Source organism: Pseudophryne corroboree, chromosome 6 (genome assembly GCF_028390025.1).
Source record: "Pseudophryne corroboree isolate aPseCor3 chromosome 6, aPseCor3.hap2, whole genome shotgun sequence".
Classification (NCBI taxonomy): domain Eukaryota; kingdom Metazoa; phylum Chordata; class Amphibia; order Anura; family Myobatrachidae; genus Pseudophryne; species Pseudophryne corroboree.
This window is the reverse complement of record NC_086449.1, coordinates 672,636,428-672,661,613: the sequence shown is the minus strand read 5'-3', so window position 1 is coordinate 672,661,613 and position 25,186 is coordinate 672,636,428. Positions and strand designations below refer to the sequence as shown.

General features: G+C 42.2%; 1 protein-coding gene across 4 annotated transcripts in view; it reads left to right on the top strand.

Moving 5' to 3' along the window:
• Positions 1-25,186, top strand: part of DOCK2 (dedicator of cytokinesis 2) — a 1,781,615-nt gene that overhangs the window by 598,877 nt on the left and 1,157,552 nt on the right. For all 4 annotated transcript variants that reach the window (XM_063928256.1, XM_063928254.1, XM_063928255.1 and 1 more), the window contains exon 23: positions 1,317-1,425. In XM_063928256.1, coding sequence (XP_063784326.1) covers positions 1,317-1,425 — 109 coding nt within the window. The remainder of the gene's footprint in view (positions 1-1,316; positions 1,426-25,186) is intronic.

Below are 25,186 nucleotides of genomic sequence, written 5' to 3'. Positions count from 1 at the left end.
CTGATGCATAACCCAGTGCTGAAGCCGCGCCTCCACCCCCCTGCCTCATGCCGTGAACATCTCAGCTTTGCTTGAATACTGCCATCAGGCTACCTCCCACTTGCCTGCACCCCTTGTCACCTGTCTGTCGCCCCTCCCCACTAGATTGTTAGCTCTTCAGAGCAGGGCCCTCTTTCCTCTTGTTATCTAAGCCCTCGTCTCGACACATTTCACTCGCAGCTCTCCCCTACTCAACGACCATCTTTATCCTGCTAGTAAAGGCTCATCTCCATCTATTGCCAACAGCCTCTAGTAGTACGATGATCACTCCATCAATACTTACACCTTAGCTGTATTATGTCTTGAGAACGTGTGGTGCTCTGTTACCTGTACTCTATTTCTGTTATTTATTTACTGTAATGCTATGTTTTGTCTCCCTGTACTGTCCTTTGTATGGCACTGTGAAACATGTGGCGCCTTATAAATAAAATGTAATAATAATAATATTAATGTACAGTATACAAAAACTTACTAACTAATACCAAGACAAGAAGAGAAAAGTAACCATGAGACTATTTATAAAAAGCATGTCAAGGATAAATTGTCATTCAAACCATAAGGTTGAATTGTATTCATACTGTAGATCCAACTAGCTTCTGCTTTGAATAAGGCTATGGCTCTGTCTCCCTTGTGCACATTCGCAGTCATAAAATCAATTATTTGATGTAAAGTGGGCATACTATGTTTATTATCTCTACAATGCCTGAGAATTTTTCCCACCTTCTAATGCTTAGCATATAGGAGACTTATGTAAGGCTATGCATTCCCTAAATTGTCTTGTAGTTTTGCCTACATTTTGCCAGCAGTTTAGCAAAGTAATACTGGATAAACTGGACAGTTTGTGTCTCAGCAACTCTCCAAAAAGCAAATGCAGTTGAGATCTCCAGTTTTTGTTTCACATAATTTGATGTGTGGTTTTAGCTTTATAAATTGAAGTGACTACTTTCCTTCAGTTTTTCAGAGACTCCCAAGTTTGGGTAAGATCTGCCAAGGCCCTAGAAAAATAGAAAACCTCTGTAGATCCTGACCACTTCTCTTGCTTTTATCACATCAAGTTCCTGCCCCCTTCCACACAATTGCCCAATGTTTGCCTCTTTAAATGTATATGTTGACCATTATGTATCCACATGCATAGACCTTTTGATGTCTGTAATGTCATTTATCACCAATCATGTTGATTTGGCAATGAGCTATAACAATACAACAGATAGGATAAATGCTGGTATTGTAGAGATTGCCCAGAATCTATTTTCTGACTTTATGTATCTGTCCAACAGACTCTATGAAGGCAAAGAACAAACTGAATTTGAGGAATCTATGAGAAAACTTTTTGAATCTATAAATAACCTAATGAAGAGCGAACACAAGACTACAATCCTACTTCAGGTTTGATTCATTTTTCTATTCCAAAGGGGAAAATACACACTGAGCATTTAAAAAAAAGTATAAAATAATTTGTTAATGTTTTTGCTCAATCCTTCTGGACACCTACATTAGCCCTTTAACTGTCAAATTATTTTCTATAGCAACATTAGATAGATGATTCTGATTCTGATTACAAAGAGAGGGTTTGACTGGTCAGAAACTTGTTGCATATGAGAGCAGCCAGGTGGCACGGGTTCAGTGCTCATCTTGGTTATTGGGCTAGTCAGGTTATGAAGTGAGGGGTAGCAAAGCGAAAAATAGGCACCAGCTGTATAGCCACTGGATGGCTAAGGACCATTGTATATATTCGCACAATCATGACACATTGCTGTGTAGTCTGTTGACCACTGAGTATCCAGAGAATGTGGAGATCAGATTCCCCTTCATACACCTAATAATCCAGTGCTAAGTTTAACTATATAATTCAGTTAGCAATACATTCATCTTTTGTTATCTGTTAAGGTATTTATATAGTGCACACATATTCTGCAGCATTTTACAGAGAATTGTGAACATTTAGATAAGATAAATCCCATGCAGTCATGGGGAGAGCATACAATCCCACACAGGTAGGACTTTGGTGGAAATGAAAACTAATTCTTCAGTGCCATGTGGCAGTAAGCTAACCATTGCACCACAGTGCGGCTCTATTTTGTTCTAATTATTATGTGTTCAATGTTGCGATAAATCGACAGCTGGTATGAAATATACTCTTATATTGAGGATACTTTTTCCAAAAGGCAAGTAGAAATCATCTTGTTCACCCTGTGTTAATAGTCATTCACCTAGATCTGTCCTATCCTACATGAAAGTACCTTCTTGGGCAATATGTTTTACCCATGCTGCAAGGGGGCTGGGTTTTTTTTTGCGATTTACATTCTCAATTTGGTGACCTGTTTTAAAATTTCCTGTTGAATAAATGGGAAAATTGAAAGAGACACTGCCATTTTTTAAATAATAATAATAATAATAATAACCCAAAAGAGCAAATATTATTATTTGTATTTAAAAAAAAAAAAAAAACAACAACAATCTTAATTATTAAATTAAAAAAAATGTATTTATAATTGTCTAACTGATTAAATGACAGTTATATTCCCATCAGTTTCAGTAATAGTGCTTCCCTATATAAGGTTATGGATAGCATCTACATTGAGCAGGCAGACATTTGCAGTGTTGATGTAATGTTAAGATGTTTTACCATCTTTCTTTTTGAAAAAATTAGGGACTCAACGTTTAACATAATTATTGGTGAAAAGAAGTCATGGCTAAAATATACTATTAGATAAAGGCCCCATATATTACCCATCATCCCCATATATGTACTTTTCATCTCTTTTATTTAATACTCCTTGTGGTGGTGGAAAACTGTATCACCAGGTACCATAGCATCATTTGGGAGAAGGCATGGCACAGCAGCTTCAGCCTTCCAGGCCCCAGTTGTGTATATACACAGGTTTAGAAGCAGAGGAGGGCCCTCGGGAGTGTGACCTGGCATTGTTCCATATTAGCAAAGGGAAAGCAGCTGATATACATCCAGATAGATTACCAAACCAGGAGAAGATACACTTGGCTAGAGTTATTGCACCTCACTATAACGGTTGTGTTGTGGTGTACGTGTGACAGTGTTGTAGGCTCTGCTACTAGCAGTCAGGCTCGAGAGTCTCAGAGTCTGTTCACAAGGAACACCAGGGAGTAAAGACGCATGGAGGTGCCACGCATGTACAGTAGTGCATGTCAGAGGTCAGGATGCTGGCTGAGCTCCAGCAGGTCCTTGAGTCCCCCTGAGTCAGCTTACCTACCTACACTATGTATGGAGGCAGTGCCAGAGTGCTCCTCATCCAACACCCCCTCCCATCCAGGAGCTGCAACACCTATGCCCTCTGCTGTAACAGCAATTCCATAGCTCGTGTTTCCTTGTCACCTGAGGATTTATATTTGCTTTACCCAATGTGAAACCACGTTTCACGTAAAACAGCAATCACAACTTTAATTTCAATAGCAGTAGATAAATATCTGCCATCGATGTATTAGAAGGATACTCTGACTAGTTAAACTAAAATTCCAATCTTTTCTTAGCAAGATTGACTGTGTTTTGTGCCTAACAATCTCAACATGTAATGTGCCCAGGAAAAAAGAATAAATAGTTTCAGGTGACAAATATTAGGAAAACTATCTCTTATGGATACATTGACACTCTACAAAATCCTCCTCAGCAGAGGCATCACCGGGTGTGGTGACACCCGGTGCGCACCTTTCATATGTCAGCGCGCTGGAGGGGCGCTCGCTGCAAAAAGGGGGCATGGCTGCAAAGAAAGGGGGCATGGCCTCACAGATAGTCACTCCGGGGGCGTGCCCCGCATCTTCGGAGATGCTGGACTGTACTGGGCCGCCCCAGGAGACTGTCTGCAGCTCTGTCGGCTCCTCTGTTATGACAGGAGCCAGGTGCTGTATCAGAATTTCACACTGCAGCACCTGGCTCCTGTCACTGCGGAGGAGCCCACAGATTGGTGTCACCCCCGGGTGCAGGCTGCATCCCCTGCACCCGCCTTGTGACGCCACTGCTCCTCAGTGTACTGATAGCAAGCAATATGAGAATATTCTTTTAAATGCCAGACACATTTTTCATGCTCACTGTCCTTTCCAACTTTGGTTCTGATCCTAATTTTACCAGGGCATTGAAATTAATTCTGAACTAGTTATCACGTTTTGCCTTAGTTCACTCTACTTTCTGTACAGTCTCTCTTAGTAGGTCCTATTTGTCATTGTTCTAGGTACAGTATAACGAAGACAAGAAAACATAATTTATAGCTTTCCAAACTGTAGGTTAAAAACATACTTTTATGAAAATGACTCAAATACGGAATACACATTGCTTGTATAGTTTTTCTGGCATCACATATGAGGTGGCCTCATTCAGTGGTAAAGTGTGAGTGTGTCTTGAGTATGCGTGTGTGGAAAAATGCTGCAAAGTAAGAATGCTTTCAAAAATAGAAGTGTTAATAGTTTATTTTTATCAATTAACAAAGTGCAAAGTAAATGAACAGAAGATAAATCTAAATCAAATCAATATTGTGTATGACCACCCTTTGATTCAATACAGCATCAATTCTTCTAGATACACTTGCACACAGTTTTTGAAGGAACTCAGCAGGGAGGATGTTCCAAACATCTTGGAGAACTAGATTTTCTGTGGATGTAGGCTTGCTCAAATCCTTTTGTCTCTTCATGTAATCCTAGACAGACTGGATGATGTTAAGATCAGGGCCCTGTGGAGGACCATATCATCACTTCAAGGACTCCTTGTTCTTCTTCACACTGAAGATAGTTCTTTTTTTTTCTCATATGACATTTTATTGCATTTTTAATAAAGAGGGTGGGGGGGGGGCAGAAATAAAGAAGGGAAGGAAAGCAAGGGAATTGGGAAGTACACATAATATACATGGTCATACAATAGATTACAAAAACCAGAATAAGGTTCCGATACAAATCATTATATTCATGTAATACTGGAGATTGTGAAGAAACTGGCTTGTGGTAGAGGGACACTAGACAAAACGAGCACATCAAAATATTAGTGACATTGATAAAAAGCAATAAGTAAATCCCCTATGAGTTCGAGACAGCAGAGAGACATCTAACAGTTGTCTCATGGTATTTTAAGTACCTATAGTTGCTCCAGGGAAACCAACGTAGCCATGGGCAGGATGCCGAGGAGGTATAAATAGCACCTGCAGATTCGAAGTCATAATGAGAGTGGACCATATTTTCAATGTCTTCAATAGTAAGGACCAACAGAGAGCGCCATTGGCGAGCAATCAGAATTTTGGTTGCTATAAGAATGTGGCCCAGTATATATTGGTCACTTGGTGAAAGGTCGCCAAAATATACATGGAGGATGGCTAATTTTGGGTGAGGATTCACAGAAAGACCGAGGACCCTTGTAATAAGTGTGAATACTGAAGTCCAGATATTAGAAATAGCAGGACAGGACCAGAAAATGTGAAGCAGCGTCCCCACATTGCCACAATTTCGCCAGCATCAATTAGACGTAGTGGATTTCATAATATGCAAACGAGTCTGGGTTAAATATAGACGATGAAGGAGTTTGTAGAATAGTTCAGTATGGAGGGGTGCGGCCTGGACGGGCATGGAGTAGCACTCACACTGTGCAGCTCTCCAGCCACTATATCCTGAAATACTATCCTGCACTCCCCCCTGGGTCTAATACTGGGACCATAGCTGTATGAATGTTTACTGCCCCCCCTGGAGCGGGTTTGGTCCAGTTGCTGCCGTATACTGTGTTGCTGGAGCCCTTTTTGTGAGAGTGCCCTGCTCTGCGATGAGCTCTCCACAACCCGCTGCTTGCCGCCGCCCGCTACAGCCAGCCGTGCCACTGGTGAGCGGGAGCGGGGAACCTACATCTGCCACCCCGTCTGCCTATAGGAGCGCCTGGAGTGTCCACTGTGCGGCTGCCTGGATTGTCCTGCACTGCCGCGGGCTCGCACTCTCCACCACCCGGAAGTTCAGCCTCCCGCTGAATGCCGGGGACACTGCATCTGCCACCCCGTCTGGCTGTAGGTGCGCCCGGGGTGTCCATGGAGCAGCCGCCCTGATCATCCTCTGCTGTCTGCCACTGCTGGTCGTTCTCTGGATCCCGTGCTGTGCTGTATGCCTGCAATCTGACTGGGACCCAGGTACACGGGGCACGGGTCTGGTACTGCGTGGTGGACTGCTATTAGGAGCCTACACTTAGCTGGCTGGATGATCCTTGTGGTGTATATACCCTCTCCCCCCTCCTCCTGCTTTACTCCTGCGGCTCACTGACTTTGTCCTTATCTTTGTATGGTGCGGGCTCCCCTGCCATGCCCGGGGGACAGTGCTGGGGGACTGGTCCTACGTGCCTCACAGGCTCTGCTTGGGGGAGATACTGCTTAATTCCCTGCTCCATTAAGCGGATAATTTGAAATATAGCCAGGAACCCTGGTCCTGTTATCTATCTATCTATCTATCTATCTATCTATCTATATATATATATATATATATACTCTCCCGCACCCGCTGGCCTTTCCATAGTGTGTTGGTGCAAGCACCCCCCTCTTGTCTGCATTTGCTTTGATATATCCTGTTGGCTGGGTGGAGCGGCATCGTGTTGACCAAAACGGTGAGAGGCCGCCAGCATAGTGTGGCGGCGGGCGCGATGGAAAAGTTTGTTCGTAACCCTGGCCCTCAGCAGCAGAGGGGAGAGACTGTACGATCTGAGACATCGCCCCCATCTCCTGCGTATAGCTTCGCCTCCTCTGACCCACCGGATGCTGCATTGCAGAGAGTATTGGATGCGGTGACTGCCAGTGAGGCGCGTTTGGCTGATAAAATCGGGCAGGTGCACTCTGATCTCTCCATTATTCATCAGGACCTCCAGTGGGTGAGGGAGAGGGTGGGAGAGGCCAAGACCCGTATCTCCAATGTTGAAGACTCTGTCGCCTCGCTGGGACGCCGTACTGATGCTTTGGAATCTCAGATGACTGATGTGCGCAAAAAGCTGACGGATATGGAGGGACGTTTATGGCACAATAATGTCCACTTCATCAGCCTACCTGAGAAGGAGAAGGGCTCATCTCCTGAAGAGTTTCTTGAAAAATGGCTCAGGGATGCCTTTGGGTCTGAGGAATTTTCACCTTACTTCACCGTTGAACGGGCTCATAGAGTTCCAAAGCACCCACTGCCTCCAGGGGCTCCACCCCGCACCTTTATTGCCAAATTTCTCCATTTCCGTGACCGGGACATAGTTCTGAAGCTTGCTCACACGAAAATGGAACGGGTCGCCTATATCGGTTTTCCCAGATTTTGCGGTGGATGTACAAAAAGAATAGTTCAGTATGGGATATACATTTAAAGAGGCGAAATCCGGATTGGAAGATAACTCTCCAATCCTCTTCCCATTTGGTTTGGGATACGAGTTTTGAATGGGATTGGTAGTTCAATGACATGGTTGTACCATTTCATTATACCTCCCCTACTGACCATTTTAGAAATTAATTCAAATATGGGTTTAGGAATGGGCAATATTCTGCGGGACGGCTTTGTGGATGTATGCAACCAGTGCCTTAATTGAAGGAATTTATAAAATTCCTTATGAGACAGGGAAAATTGAGATTGGAGAAGGTGAAATGGTAGGAGGGAGCCTGTGACCGTTACTTCCCTAAGAGAAGTAACCCCTCTGGACAACCGAGTATCAAACCTTATGTCTGGGATGAGGGTAGCCAATCCCTTCAGGGAGAGGTTAACAAAGGGGAGGGAAATATCACTTTGCCTAGACACTAGTTCCAGCCATGCTTTCTGTGTATGCAGAACTGCACTGGAATTACTGACCGCCGCTTTCCCTTCACTTGGCGGAAGCCACAATACATCAGTGAGGGGAAGAGGTGATATCTAACCTTGTTCCAGTCAGACCCAAGATCTGAGATTATCTTGAGCAAACCATGCTCCTGCCTGGGCAAGGATACATGCTAGTTGGTAAGAGTGCAAATCAGGTTAGGCAAGGCTTTATGCATAGACATTGTTTTACGCGTGAGCCTCGTTTTTTTGCCCAGCCAAACATATTTAATACATACAGAATTAAATATGGTCAAAAGATAATTGGGAAGCATGATAGGGATAGTTCTAAACAAATTAAGTAATTTGGGGAGAATCGACATTTTCAATGTGGCAATGTGCCTCATCCATGACACATGGTGCGTCATCCAGTCCGAGGTTAGTTGTGAAATGTTACGCAGTAGGGGAGGATAATTAGCCGCTATAAGGTCAGTTACTTTCGGTGTCAACTGAACACCTAGGTATTTGAGGCTTCTATCCTGCCAGGAATAAGTACAGTATAACGGGATTTCAATAATTGCAGCATATCAGGGGAAAATTGACTGGAAGTCCCTTTGTTTTAGTACCATTTAATTTATAAAAGGAGACTTTGGAGTATTCTTCCAGAACATCATGCAGAGCCAGTAACGATTGGGTTGGCTCAACTAGTGTGAGGAGGACATCGTCTGCGAAGAGACAGACCTTGTATTTTCTGCCATACGGAGCCGGGCCCTTAATCGAGTCCACAGATCTGATTTTTGCAGCCAGAGGCTCTATGGCGTGGGCGAAAACTAAGGTGGATAGAGGGCAGTCTTTGCGGGTTCCATTCGTGATCTGCTGAAGGTAGTTCTTTGGCTAACAAACTGCCTCCTGTTACAGCCAAATATTTCTCATTTTGACTCATCAGCCCAGAGCATCTACTGCCATTTTTCTGATCCCCAGTTCCTATGTTTTCGTGCATAATTGAGACGCTTGTCCTCGTTTCCACATCGAAGGTATGGCTTTTTGGCACAGTAGATCCTTGTATCTGGGTCCCACTGGTTTCTGCCAGTTCTGAGCTGATGGCACTGCTGGACATCAATGTTGCCCATGTCTTTGTGCTTCTTCAAAAGAGCTTGAACAGCACATCTTGAAACCCCAGTCTGCTTTGAAATCTTTGCCTGGGAGATGCGTTACTGATGCAGTACAACAATCTTGCATCATGTTGCAGTTCTCAATCTTGCCATGGTGTAGGACTTCCACAACCTCACCTTTGTAGCGGAATTTGGCTGTTCCTCACCCAGTTTTAAGCCTCCTACACAGCTGTTCTTATTTTAGTTAATGACTATGTTTCAACCTACATATAAAAATTATGATCATTATCACCTGTTTGGTATGATTGAGTAATCATACACCTGACTAAAATCCTACAAAATACCTGACATTGTGCAAGTTTAACTAGAAGAATTGATGCTGTTGTGAAGCCAAAGAGTGGTCACACCAAATATTGATTAGCTTTAGATTTATCTTCTGTTCATTCACTTTACATTTTGTTAATTCATAAAAGTAAACTTTTAACACTTCTAATTTTTTGTAAAAGCATTCTTACTTTGCAGCATTTTTTCCACACCTGCCTAAAACTTTTGCACAGAGCCATGGTGCAAATTCAAGAGTCCCAATGTTCTAGGCATAGTAGGGGCAAAGAAGATGCATTTTAGTATGCCTATTAAGTAGAGATGAGCGGGTTTGGTTCTCAGAGAACCGAACCGTACTAAACATCACCATTCGTGTCCGGTTCCGAGCCAGGCTCGGGTTTTCACACCTGACTCGGAAACCAGAACGAGGCAAAACACCTAAATTCCATATAATGAGCTACGCGTCCCCGCCATTTTCACTCCAGCATTGGAGAGTGTAGAGAGAGAGGATGTGTCTCTGTCCTTAGTGTCCTCAGTGTCATCTGTGGTAGTGTCTTGTGCTGTATTTGTTAAGTCACAGTGTTTGTGTCCTCTTGCTGCCATATGTCCATTGCTGCAGTGTTGTGCTGCATCAGTTCAGTGGTGGTGTTTTGTGCTGCATCAGTCCAGTGGTAGTGTCCTGTGCATCAGCCATCAGTCATTCCAGTGACCAGGCACAGTGTTTGTGTCCTCTTGCTGCCATATGTCCATTGCTGCTGTGTTGTGCTGCATCAGTTCAGTGTTGCTGTGTTGTGCTGCATCAGACCAGTGGTAGTGTCCTGGCCATCAGCCATCAGTCATTCCTGTGCCGCATATTGTGTTATATATCTCCAAAAAAATAATGGAGAACAAAAATTTGGAGGATAAAATAGGGAAAGATCAAGAACCACTACCTCCTAGTGTTGAAGCTGCTGCCACTAGCCATGACATAGACGATGAAATGCCATCAACGTCTTCTGCCAAGGCCGACGCCCAATGTGATAGTAGTGGGCATGTAAAATCCAAAAAGCCAAAGTTCAGTAAAAAGTCACCAAAAAATAAATTTAAATGGTCTGAGGACAAACGTAAACTTGCCAATATGCCGTTTACGACACAGAGTGGCAAGGAACGGCTGAGGCCCCGGCCTGTGTTCATGACTAGTGGTTCAGCTAATCATGACAATGGAAGCCCTCATAACTGAGGCCTTGACACTTATGTTGGTGTTAGACGTGCTTCCTGTATCCGCCATTAGTGCAGTGGGATTTAGACAATTGATGGAGGTATTGTGTCCCCGGTACCAAATCCCATCTGGATTCCACTTCACTAGGCAGGCGATACCAAGACTTTGCCATTTCATTCCAGTGATTTGGACGTATAATTCCAGTGATTTTGCCATTTAATTCCAGTGATTTGGACGTATAATTCCAGTGATTTGGACGTATATTTCCAGTGATTTTGCAGTATTATTACAGTGATTTTGCAGTATAATTCCAGTGATTTTGCCATTTAATTCCAGTGATTTTGCCATTTAATTCCATTGATTTTGACGTATAATTCCAGTGATTTTGCCATTTAATTCCAGTGATCCTGCCGTATAATTCCAGTAACCCTGCCGTATAATTACAGTGGTACTGGCGTATAAGTCCAGTCCAGTGATACTGCCGAATATATATATATATATATATATATATATACCCTGTTGCAAAGCCGATTACTGAGGCCATAACAACTATGCTGGTGTTAGACGTGCATCCGGTATCCAACATTAGTGCAGTGGGACTGCAGTGCCAACCCTAGATGGGCCAGATGTTTGTGCCGCACACTTGTGTCGCTTAGCTTAGTCATATAGCTACCTCATTGCCCTCTTTTACTTTTTGGCATGATGTGCTATTTGGGGACTATTTTTTTAAAGTGCCATTTAATTCCAGTGATTTGGATGTATAATTCCAGTAATTTTGCAATATAATTCCAGTGATTTTGCCATTTAATTCCAGTGATTTTGCAATTTAATTCCAGTGATTTGGATGTATAATTCCAGTGATTTGGCCGTATAATTCCAGTGATTTTGATGTATAATTCCAGTGATTTTGCCATTTAATTCCAGTGATTTGGACGTATAATTCCAGTGATTTGGACCTATAATTCCAGTGATTTGAACGTATAATTACAGTGATTTGGACGTACAATTACTGTGATTTTGCAGTATAATTCCAGTGATTTTGCCATTTAATTCCAGTGATTTGGACGTATAATTCCAGTGATTTGGACATATAATTCCGGTGGGAATTGTTTGTGTCGCTTGGCTTAGTCATACAGCTACCTCATTGCACCTCTTTGCATGAGGTGCTGTTTGGGGCCTAGTTTTTGAAAAGTGCCATCCTGTCTGACACAGAGTGCTACTCCTAGATGGGCCAGGTGTTTGTGCCGCACACTTGTGTCGCATAGCTTAGTCATACAGCAGCCTCAATGCACTTCTTTTTCTTCTTTGCATTATGTGCTGTTTGGGGACTAGTTTTTGAATAGTGCCATCTTGTCTGCCATTGCAGTGCCACTCCTAGATGGGACAGGTGTTTGTGCCGCACACTTGTGTCGCTTAACTTGGTCATACAGCCAACTTTTAGGCAACTTTTAGGCCTAAAAACAATATTGTGAGGTGTGAGGTGCTCAGAATAGACTGGAAATGAGTGGAAATGAATGTTATTGAGGTTAATAATACTGTAGGATCAAAACTACCCCCAAATTCTGTGATTTTAGCTGTTTTTATGTTTTTTTTTAAAAATCATCCAGATCCAAAACCAAAACATGAAAGGGTGGTTTTGGCAAAACTAAGCCAAAACCAAAACACGAAAGTGGAATTAGAACTAAAACCAAAACACAAAACACGAAAAGTGCCAGCCGCACATCTCTACTATTAAGATGCATTCTGGTTAGATATACACATACTGTAACATTTAGATACACCTTTTAGATACAATTTTACTTTTGAAACCTGGAATGAAACATCTTTAGCTGTTCATTGCTCTAGCCATCCTAAAGGAAGTTAGGGAAGATAATTTAATATTGAAAAAAAAATTGTCAAATGAGTGTTCCAGTTATGTGATGTAAACATAAAGGATCCCAAAGCATAACGTAACCGAAGCATCAGCTTTGAACCATCAGTCCAGTGTGTACCTGTCACAGTGTTTTATAAAAAAACAAAAACATTTTACAAAATGATTTAAGACATTGCTGAACATTTTAAGCAATTATAATGCTAGTTTTACATATTTACAAGATACAGTATGCTAAATTCTTCTGGGACTTATGTAATGTAAGCATGGTAATAAAACATTGGTATAGGGTTGATTGCAAAGAAAACCTATTTTGGGTGCAGAAAAAAAATAACCAGTATAAGTCAGCAGTTACTGCATTTTATTAAAAATTTTTAAAATATTAAATATCAATGTTTATAGCAAGTAACATATTTAAATATTCACATTTAAACCATCAAAGGAAACTGTGAGCACAGTATCATATTATGAATATGAAAATAAAAACTAGCACTATTCAGTACTCTTTTATAACCTAAAATGTATTTATTATCTTCTGGGACTTTATAAATGCTTTAATTATTTTTTAACAACTTTCCAATTCATCTACTATTAAAATATACGTGCTCTAAAGCTATTCTGTGGTGAGGATATTGCTAGTAATGGTTCAGTAACTCGCTGAGACAGTTATGAGAATAGAAGCTTAGTGTTTCTAGGAAATGGGGGTGGTGGAATCATTTCATGGGCAGCAAGATTTTGATCCTCTGTGACCAGATTAAATTTGTTTATTGTGATATGTGAGTTTTAATTGGAATACCTTGCTTTCTACCTTGTCTACCCAAATTAGCGCTATACGTATTTTTCTTTAACAGATAGAGATTGATAGACAGACAGTGAAAAGATAGACCGTCATTAGGTCAACACCATATGGTTGACAGTCAAAAGTCTGGCATGGTCAAAATGTCGACACATGTTTTTAGGGATTTTTCACGCTTTTATACCTTTTAAAAAAAAATTACTATACATGTGACAAAACCTTTTGGCATGCGGAGCGAGCGTCCGAGTCTGAATTGTGGTGAGCGAAGCGTGGTGAGCCTTCAAGCGGCTGAATTTCAATCAACAAATTTGTGAAAAAAATGTTTACACAAAATAACACAAAAAAAACCCTAACTTTTTTTTTTAGTCAACATTTTGACCCTGTCGGACTTTTGACTGTCGACCATATGGTGTCGACCTAATGACTGTCTATCTTTTAACTGTCTAACTTGTATATCACACCCCAGAGGCGTCACTGCCGGTGTGAAGGGGGCATGGCTTCCCGGGAGGGCGTGGCTAAGCACAAAGACCAGTGATTCTGTCACTCAGGGGTCCGAGAGTTACGGGCTGCCGCCGGAGATTAGCGTGTCGGTGTTGCCAGCTCCTATACAGTGACAGAAGCCGGGTTGCTGCACGTAATGTTACAGTGCAGCTCCTGGCTCCTGTCACTGTGCAGGAGCCGACACTTTGGTGTAACCCCTCGGCGGCGACACCCAGGTGTGGCCCGCACCCACCTTGTGATGCCACTGCCACACCCATAGAGATTGTGATATCTCCGGGATTATAAGGCAACCTCAATGCAAGAAGCAGCACTCAGATATGTGCTGGGTATAAACGTTTTCATAACTGGGAACCACATCTACAGTACAGTAGCAGTGCTGGAACCAGAGCAGCTGAATAACTTGCCAATGTAGCCAATGTAAAATAGAGGGGTACACGAGAGAAATCAGTAACCTCTCCATGGTATTTCTTTTCTTAAACAGTAGGCAGCAGTGATGATAGCACTACCTCCAGCAAAAGATGCCAGAGAAAGGGGTTATTATAAGTAGACTCCTTAGTAAGATATTTATTAATTATCGTGACTTAGTCCTGCTAATTATCATTTCTTATCACCACGTATTGTGGCAATAAGAATTTAATATTGCGGGGATGTCACTGGGGCATGTCGCAAGTTACAGGGGAGTGGCATTGTAGAATGCCCTCGTCTAGCATAACAGATGAGCATAGCATCAGGAGCTGGAGCTATGTCCTATCTGGCATTTGCCAGGATTGCCAGATGGCCAGTCCAGCCCTGGTTAGAAGTAGAGTTATCACTAATGTGATCACTTTGCTTCTGGGTTTGGGACTGGCCACTTAACTGGGCTTGTGCAGTTATTAAGTCATCAGTTTTGTAATCTGCAGCCCATAGGCTACTGTATGTTGGCTTTAGCTACCAAGGCTAAGGGGAGCATGGTAAATTCTGCATTATAGTAGCCCTATAGAAATCCTATACTTTTGCAGTTGAAAACAAGGGATCACATGAAATTTTTCCCGATATACTGTAGGCTGCAGTTCCCTATACACACTGTACATCCAGCTGATATTTAATATTTGCGGGCAGCCACCAAAAATGGATGTTTGCAGAGTTATCCCACAAATATTTTATGATAAATTTACCCCTAACTGAGAAATGTTATGGCTAAGGCACATCTTAGCCCCTAGATTTTACGCAGGTATTTTCCAGCTGTTTATGTCTCCAGAGGATGTAGCAGTGATTTCTAAAAGCATCTATATAACATGTAATTGGTATTATACACACAATATATGTTTCCCAGTCTTCATGTTTGCTAAAAGGTGTACATTTTTCTCCTGTACAAACATGTGACTTATAAGATGTGCATATGCTATTATTTGTTGCTACGTGCATGGAAAATAATGACTTTGTAGATTATGGTTAAACTGAAATTAAGGATGTGCCCTATTACAGCTTTAAATCAGTAATTTGAGTTGATTACTAAATAAAAAAATGTATTACTGTTGGCATGAACGTTTAGAAGTCTGGAGGAAAAAAAAATGCAGCACTAGGATCTTGGGAATATGGTTGATCTTTCTTGGCGCACTTGAGTACTGTGTACCCACTTATCCCTACTTGTTCTCCAGGTAGTAGTATGCTGAGATATGTTGCCATGGTATGTGCACTAAAACATGGGGGTTGATGTATTGAGCTGCCAAATGATTGGAAAAGGGGACCAGTGGAGAAGTTGGCCATAGCAACCAGCTTCTTATCATCATTTTATAGAGTGCACTTGATAAATGCTACCTTGCAGCTGATTGGTTGCTATGGGCAACTTCTCCACTCTCCACTCTTTTCACTGTTTGATACATCAACCCCATGGTCTGTCTCAGGCCCATTTAAAAAAAACCTCTCAGCATAAATATCTTCCAGACACAGTTAGATAACACTGTGGTATTACACACTTGTACACAGAGAGCCTGATTATCAAGTGGCCATGAATTCTGGCTGATGAAGAAGTGTGGAGCTGGGGGCGCAGTCATACAATGGGTCCAAGTTACTTGTATACATACAGTATAAACAATGAAGACAACATTTTTTTCTAACAGGATAGAGAACAATTCAACATTTTGTTTTTGGTTGTAATGAACATAATGCATATCTCTATATAAAGGTGAAGACCTTCGTATCTTATTTCTTATAACTTTTCCTGGACGAGAAGGGTTTTTATTGCAGATCTCATTTAGCTGTAACACTGAAATGCTTTTAAGCATTGCTGTAACCAATGTGATGTTCTGCTGGGTCAGGCCGAGATCTAAGCAAGCAGCAGAATTGCAGATGTTTTTCTCCTCTAAATGACTTTAGTCAAAGACAAGTCACAACGTCTTTCATTTGTAACACAACTTAGATGAAATTTAATGGCACATATTAATATTGTTGGTATTTTTTAAAAACATGTATACATGGGTACCCTGACGAAGCTAATGCGAAACATATGTAGGACCTGAGCATCCTACGTGTCTGACTCTCATGTTTTATTTAATGTATTAATATCTGTTTGTGCTCTCTACCTAACTGAAATATAAGTAGAATGTTAATTACCGGCAGAACGGCATAACAAGACCCCGAACAGGGGTTAACTGTAGCCCTTACTGTGTATATTTCAATACACGTGTCTCCAGTACAAAGCATATTAATGCACAGACTGCCTGTTCATATTATTCAAAATAGCGGGACTTACTGTGCATATTTAATACACATGTCTCCAGTACAGAGCGTAATCAGTGCACAGACTGCCTGTCCGTATTACTCAAAATAACGGGACTCCCCTCGGACACGCTGCACTAGATATATGCCAAAGCAGTAAGATATCAGACTATAGGATTAGACCCTGTATAAGGGACAAATACGGCTACCATTACAATATTTTATATTGAAGACACGGTTAATACAATAGAATACCAGAACACTGACTAACAATTATCAGTATTGCAGTAGTGGGATATTTATAATATACGTCTCAATTGTAGAATTTCACTAGCCTACTGAATTGTTCTTATACTTATCATATACCCATGCTCCGGGTATTAACCCTATGTGATAGGGGTACAACGTAACATGCAAAGAAGGGTGAAATAACAAGTTAACAATAAAATTGACATTGTCTGCACCCTCCCGATCTGAAAGGTGTATAACGGATCAGGAACATTAAGCATTTGGGCATTTGGTACATATATGTTTTCCCGTACAGCAGGTTACGTTGTGATATACATTGTACCCAAAGAGTCACATAGTAGCATCTCTGAGCTAGGAACAATATGTGTATCTCACAGAACAATATATGGCTCACATACGATTACAGTAATTATAGTGCTGCCACTTTCAATAACAACCACCTAATCTGGGATCATTAAATCATACGGCTTGTAACTAAGAGATGAACAAAGGTTACAGTTATTTGTAATACCAAATTATACTCAAATACTGATAAATAACCACTGGTGAGACGTGTAACTTAAAATCATATTGGTACATCATATAAAAAATAAGATATCTATGAAGATAGGGGAAATTAACTAAACACATGACGTGTAAATTGGAATTCGAAGCAAAAGGGAGGAAGAGTTTTTGCTCTGAATAATAACTATCTATCAGGGTTTGACATCTATAGGTGAGAGATTATTGGATATTTAATTGGATTTATGGATGTCATTCCACTCTGTGCATCATCACCTAGGTCTGACACTATTATGTGAAAGACCTTCAGATGATACAAATATTATATCCATTTTTGAATGGTACATCTGAATAGTATACAGTGGGGATCGAAAGTTTGGGCACCCCAGGCAAAAATTCATTTTAATGTGCAAAAAGAAGCCAAGGAAAGATGGAAAAATCTCCAAAAGGCATCAAATTACAGATTAGACATTCTTATAACATGTCAAAAAAAGTTTGATTTTATTTCCATCATTTACACTTTCAAAAGAACAGAAAACAAAAAATGGCGTCTGCAAAAGTTTGGGCACCATGCAGAGTTAATACCTTGTACTGCCCCCTTTGGCAAGTATCACAGCTTGTAAACGCTTTTTGTAGCCAGCCAAGAGTCTTTCAATTCTTGTTTGAGGTATCTTCGCCCATTCTTCCTTACAAAAGTCTTCCAGTTCTTTGAGATTCCTGGGCTGTCTGTGACGCACTGCTCTTTTAAGGTCTATCCATAGATTTTCAATTATGTTGAGGTCAGGAGATTGTGAAGGCCATGGCAAAACCTTCAGTTTACGCCTTTTGATGTAATCCACCGTGGATTTTGAGGTGTGTTTAGGATCATTATCCATTTGTAGAAGCCAGCCTCTCTTTAACTTCAGCTTTTTCACAGATGGCATCAAGTTAGCGTCCAAAATTTGCTGGAATCTTATTCAATCCATTTTTCCTTCTACTTGTGAAATGTTCCCTGTGCCACTGGCTGCAATACAACCCCAAAGCATGATTGATCCACCCCCATGCTTAATAGTTGGACAGAGGTTCTTTTCATTAAATTGTGTGCCCTTCCTTCTCCAAACGTACCTTTGCTCATTCCGGCCAAAAAGTTCTATTTTAACCTCATCGGTCCACAGAACTTTATTCCAAAATGCATCAGGCTTGTCTATATGTTCATTTGCAAACTTCAAACGCTGATTTTTGTGGTGAGGACGTAGAAGAGGTTTTCTTCTGATGACTCTTCCATGAAGACCATATTTGTACAAGTATCTCTTTATAGTGGAATAGTGTATCACAACTCCAGTGTCTGCCAGATCTTCCTGGAGGGATCGTGCAGTCAAACGTGGATTTTGACTTGCTTTTCTCACAATCCTGTGAGCTGTTCTGTCTGATATTTTTCTTGGTCTTCCAGATCTTGCTTTAACTTCCACTGTTCCTGATGACTGCCATTTCTTAATTACATTCCGAACAGAGGATATGGGCATCTGATAACGCTTTGCTATCTTCTTATAGCCTCCTGCTTTGTGAGCGTCAACTATTCTCAGTTTCAGTGTTCTACACAACTGCTTAGAGGAACCCATGGTGCTGATTGTTGGAGCAAGGTCAGATGAGTCTGGGCTTTTAAAACCTTTGAGATTGACATCACCTGGTCTTTCCAGACGATGATTGAGAACAATCCATGACACTGCCAGGTCTCAGCTGTCCAAAGGGGGCAGTACAAGGTATTAACTCTGCAGGGTGCCCAAACTTTTGCAGACGCCATTTTTTGTTTTCTGTTCTTTTGATAGTGTAAATGATGGAAATAAAATCAAACTTTTTTTTACATGTTATAAGAATGTCTAATCTGTAATTTGATGCCTTTTGGAGATTTTTCCATCTTTCCTTGGCTTCTTTTTGCACATTAAAATGATTTTTTGCCTGGGGTGCCCAAACTTTCGATCCCCACTGTATATACCTGACATCGCAAGTGAGGGTCAAATCTACAGCACACCTGGCACTATATGTGAGAGGTGAATTGATCCTACATCTGACATTATATGTGAGAAGCGTTTTGCCTATATACCTGACACTATATGTGAGAGGTACTCTATCCATATATTTGACATCATACTGTATGTAAAAGCAATCATATTAGCATATCATTGCAAGTGAGAGGCAAATCTATAGTATACCTGGCACTGCAAGTGAGAGGTGGATTGATCATACACCTGACACTATATGTGAAAGGCGTTTTGTTTATATACCCGACACTATATGTGAGAGGTGTTCTGTTCATATATCCGATATCATATGTAAAAGAAATTATATTAGTATATCCGTGAGAGGTGGTTTACCTACATACCTGACACTATAAGTGAGAGGTATCTTACCAGTATACCGGAAACCATATACAGTATGAGAGGTGTCTCACCAGCAGACCTGGCACTATATGTGAGCAGGGCCGCAGCTTTAGGCAGCTGCCTAGGGGCACCAGGACCTGAGGGGGCGGCCAGCTACAGCTACATGAAAAAGGTAGTGTGGTCCTACCTTTCACAGCTGCCGTAATCCCCCGACACTCGTATCTTACAGTAGCTGCAACTGCAAAGCTCCCGTATTGCAGCCTCCAGCTCTGCCTCCACCCGGCATAGGCAGTAACTTTGACAGCTCCTGGAGTCCTGGCTGGGGGTGACATGCGGCACTGCTCTTCATTCCAGGCTTTTTCACAGACTACTCTGTCCCTACTCTGCATCGCAGCCTGCAGGTAAGGTGGCTGCACAGTGCACTGCCTGCATTTGATAAGGAAAGTAGGGGAGAGCAGCACTGTGCGGAGGGGGGGGGGGAGATGAGTAGCAGGCATGCACACAGATGGTGTGGGGAATAGAACAGCACAGCAGACATTTAACAGAGATGAAGGGGGTGAGCAGCAGGCACCCACACAGACTGAAAAGATGGGGAGAAGAGAGCAGCCATGCAACAGACTGGGGGTGGGGGAGACCACCAGCATGCCATTCATCTGAAGGGCAGGTAGGGGGAAGGGGCAGTAGGCAGAAGTTTTGCCTAGGGTGCCGAGAAAGCTTGCACCGGCCCTGTATGTGAGGGGTATTTCCCTGAAAAATACTAATTAAACCCTCCCCTGGTAGGATACAGCACCTTATATGGTGCTTTCATCACGTACTGTACAATGGAAGTAATTCCAAGTTGATCGCAGCAGGATTATTGATAGCAATTGGGCAAAACCATGTGCACTGCAGGGAAGGCAGATATAACATGTGCAGAAAGAGTTAGATTTGGGTGGGTTATTTTATTTCTGTGCAGGGTAAATACTGGCTGCTTTATTTTTTTACTGCAATTTAGATTGCAGATTGAACACACCACACCCAAATCTAACTCTCTCTGCACATGTTATATCTGCCTCCCCTGCAGTGCACATGGTTTTGCCCGATTGCTAACAAAAATCCTGCTGCGATCAACTTGGAATTACCCCCAATATATCAAATGTTACACCTGCCATTGTGAATGAGATCATGGTAATAGGAGCCATAACAATGACTACCTGCTAAACTACGTTCCATTTGAGAAACGCAATATAATCTCCATGAATTAATCAATTGGTTCCCCTATATACAGCAGCAAAACCAGCTACAGCATATCCCACAATATACATGATAGTTATACTAGCGATTATTGTGTTACATAGTCTCATTGAAACATAAACATTTCTCCAGGCAATATGCCAAATTTCTAATGAGAGCACAATAGCAACAATTTTGCTACATCTCAATATATCCACAGATCTTAATCTAAAGTGGATACATGATATTACGGACTCATATATAGACATTTATTATAGAGGACAGACACAAAAAAGACGCTCAGTTTTTAAAATATTTGTGTTTATTTCTTTTCTTTCTTCTTCCTTTTTGCGTAATTCACAGCGTTGTTATATTCTCACACTACTGTCATACATGTTTTTTAATATTTTGCATAGGTCTTTTTGACAGACATGAGATAACAAAACATGTCACAGATTTTCAAAGCATGAATTAAAAGTTATATTTTATACATAAAATAAAAAAATATTTTTGTGCACCACGAAACAGATCCTTTTCCTCTTTCCTGTCTATGTTCAACTATATGATCTGTGGAAGCACCCCCTGTACCTGATTGATTAATGGATATTTGATTAATATTAGGGGTATTTCTAGACAAATCTATACAATATAGATATAAACACAGACATCTTTTTACCTGTGCAACAGATTCCCCCTCTCTCCCTTTACCCCTTATTACTACTTTTTTAAATTCCTGGCAGGAACTTGTCACTCGACGAATGTGACTGCAATCGTCCATTTTCTGCACATCTGGTCTATGGGGTAGGGTGGCAAAATGGAAGCTATTTCTCACAGATAAACATCCAAGCCCATCTAAATTTTGCAAAAGCAAAAGTTTATTCAATCACCTCAAATATAGGAAGTGTCTCAAGTTCTGATGACACCAAGAATGATAGTGTTGTCCTTTTTTCTAAAAAGATATGCTTTGTGCAAAGACAGCACAGCTCAACATCCAAAGAGCACCATATCTACAGTAATGCATGGTGGTGGCAGCATCATACTTTTGGTCTATTTCTCTTTAGATGGGACAAGGGCGCTGGTAAGGATAGAGGTTATAATGAATATCTCCAAATATCATGATATTTTATCAGTTAACCAGGAGAAGAGAAAATAGGATTTTAATTACCTACTGGTAAATCCTTTTCTCGTAGTCCGTAGAGGATGCTGGGATCTATTTTAGTACCATGGGGTATAGACAGTTCCGCAGGAGCCTTCGGCACTTTAAAACTTTTCAACAGTGTGAACTGGCTCCCCCCTCTATGCCCCTCCTCCAGACCTCAGTATAGGAACTGTGCCCGAGGAAACAATCAACTTCGAGAGAAGAATTTACATTAAACTAGTGGCGAGATTCACACCAGCTCACACCATACAAAACATGCCGCCTAACATGGCTTTCAACATAACCCAGGCTAACGTGCATGCAAAACGCAACAGCAACAGCTGTGAACATCTTAACACATGAGAACCTGTGTAAAAAGATAAAATGTAATTCTGCAGGAAAAATGAGCACTGGGCGGGCACCCAGCATCCTCTGCGGACTACAAGAAAAGGATTTACCAGTAGGTAATTAAAATCCTATTTTCTCTTACGTCCTAAAAAATGCTGGGGTCCATTTTAGTACCATGGGGATGTACCAAAGCTCCCAGTACGGGTGGGAAAGTACAAATGTTCCTGCAAAACTGACTGACCAAACTGAAGGTCGTCAGCAGCCAAGGTGTCAAACCTGTAAAACTTAGCATATGTGTTTGCCCCTTACCAAGTAGCTGCTCGGCAAATTTGCAACACCGAGACACCCCGGGCAGCCGCCCAGGAAGAACCCACTTTCCTTGTAGAGTGGGCCTTTACCGAACTCGTAACGGCAATCCTGCCGTGGAATAAGCGTGCTGAATGGTACCTCCGATCCAGCGCGCAATAGTCTGCCTAGAAGCAGGACCCCCAATCTTGTTGGGGTCATAGAGGACAAACTAAGATTCTGTTTTCCTTATCCAAGCCATTCTTGCAACATAAGTCCTCAACGCTCTGACGACATCCAAGGACTTTTTGAAACGGCTGAGGTGTCAGTAGCCACTGGCACCACCACAGGTTTGTTGATATGTAAATAACACAAAACCTTTGGAAGAAAATGCTGACGCCTCCGCAGTTCAGCTCTATCTTCCTGAAAAATCTTGTGTGACAGAGCCCCTAATTCAGACACTCGTCTGCTTGAGGCCAAGGCCAACAGCATGACAACTTTCCAAGTGAGAAACTTCAACTCTACCTCTTGTAGAGGCTAAAACCAGTCCGATTTAAGGAACTGCAACACCACATTAAGATCCCGTGGTGCCGCAGGAGGCACAAAGGGAGGTTGGATGCGCAGAACCCCCTTAACGAACATCTGGACCTCAGGAAGGGAAGCCAACTGTTTCTGAAAGAAAATGGACAAGGCCGAAATTTGGACCTTGATAGACCCTAATCTCAAGCCAGCATCCACACCCGCCTGTAGAAATAGGAGAAGACGTCCTAATTTAAACTCCACCGCAGAAGACTTCTTGGATACTCACCAAGATACATATTTTATCCAAATACGATGGTAATGTTTGGACGTTACCCCTTTCCTGTCCAGAATAAGTGTGGGAATGACTTCATTGGGAATACCCTTATGGGCTAGGATCTGGCGCTCAACAGCCATGCCGTCAAACGCAGCCGCGGTAAGTCTTGATACACAAACGGCCCCTGCTGAAGCAGGTCCTCGCAAAGAGGAAGAGGCTGAGGATCTTCCAGTAATAACTCCTGAAGATCTGGATACCAAACCCTCCTTGGCCAGTCTGGAGCAATGAGAATTGCTTGAACCCTTGTTCTTCTGATGATCTTGAGAACTTTTGGTATTAATGGAAGTGGAAGGAACAGATACACAGACTGAAAACACCCATTGGGTCACCAGTGCATCCATTGCTATTGCTTGTGGGTCTCTTGACCTGGACAATATTTCTGCAGCTTCTTGTTGAGACGTGATGCCATCATATCTACTTGAGGAACGCCCCAACGATCTGCTACCTCTGCAAAGACTTCTGGGTGGAGGCCCCATTCTCTTGGATGGAGATCGTGCCTGCTGAGGAAGTCTGCTTCGCAGTTGTCCACTCAAGGAATGAAAATTGCCGACAGAGCTTTTGCATGTCTTTCTGCCCAGAGGAGTAACTTTGTCACCTCTGCCATTGCCGCTCTGCTTTTTGTTCCGCCCTGGCGGTTTATGTAAGCTACTGCCATTACATTGTCTGACTGGATCTGTATGGGACGACCTTGAAGAAGGTGTGCCGCTTGAAGAAGGCTGTTGTACACAGCTCTAAGTTCCAGAATGTTTATATAAAGGAGTACTTTTTGACTTGACCATCGTCTCTGGAAGCTTTTCCCTTGCGTGACTGCTCCCCAACCTCGGTGGCTTGCATCTGTGGTCACCAGGATCCAAGTCTGAATCCCGAACCTGCGTCCCTCCAGGAGGTGAGAACTTTCAAGCCACCACAAGAGTGAAATACTGGCTTTTGTTGACAGGATTATCCTCCGGTGCATGTGTAGGTGCGATCCAGACCACTTTTCCAGTAGGTCCCATTGGAACACCCTGACGTGGAATCGGCCAAATTGTAGAGCCTTGTAGGCCGCTACCATCTTCCCCAGCAGGTGGATGCACTGATGAATCAATACGCAAGCTGGTTTTAAAATTTGTTTGACCATCCTCTGGATCTCCAGAGCCTTTTCCACCTGTAGGAATACTTCCTGTGCTTCCATGTCCAATATCATTCCCAGAAATGATAACCTCCTTGTGGGTTCCAATTGTGAATTTGGAAGGTTTATGATCCAATGTGCTGTTGAAGCACCGTCAGGGAAAATGCAATGTTCTGCACTAGTTTCTCCCTGGATCTCGCTGTTATGAGGAGATCGTCCAAGTATGGGATGACTTTGTCTCCTTTCTTGCGAAGAAGTACCATCATCTCTGCCATCACCTTGGTGAATATTCTCAGAGCCGTGGAGAGCCTGAAAGGCAATGTTTGGAACTGGTAGTGGCAGTCCTGTACCGCAAACCTCAGGTATGCTTTGATGTCCATCGATACCAGAAATTCCTTTTCCTCCAAGCTGGAGATCACCGCTCTCAGGGATTCCATCTTGAATATGAACCTTTTCAAATAAAGGTTCAGAGTCTTTAGGTTTAAAATCGGTCTGTCCAAGCCATCCGGTTTCGGCACTACAAACAGCCTTGAAAACCCTTTTTCCTGTTGTGACACAGGAACTAAGGAAATTACGTTGTCTTGACATAATTTCTGTATTGCGTTCAGCACTTTTGCTCTGTCCTGAACAGAAACTGGTAAGGCTGATTTGAAAAATCGACATGGGGAAGGTCCTGAAATTCCAATTTGTACCCTTGGGATACTATCTGCAATACCCAAGGATCCAGATCTGAGTGAACCCAGACCTTGCTGAAAGACAGTAGACGTGCCCTCACCTGATCGTACTCCCGCAGGGGAGCCCCAGCGTCATGCTGAGGTTTTAGCAGAAGTAGCTGTTAACTTCTGTTCCTGCGAGCCT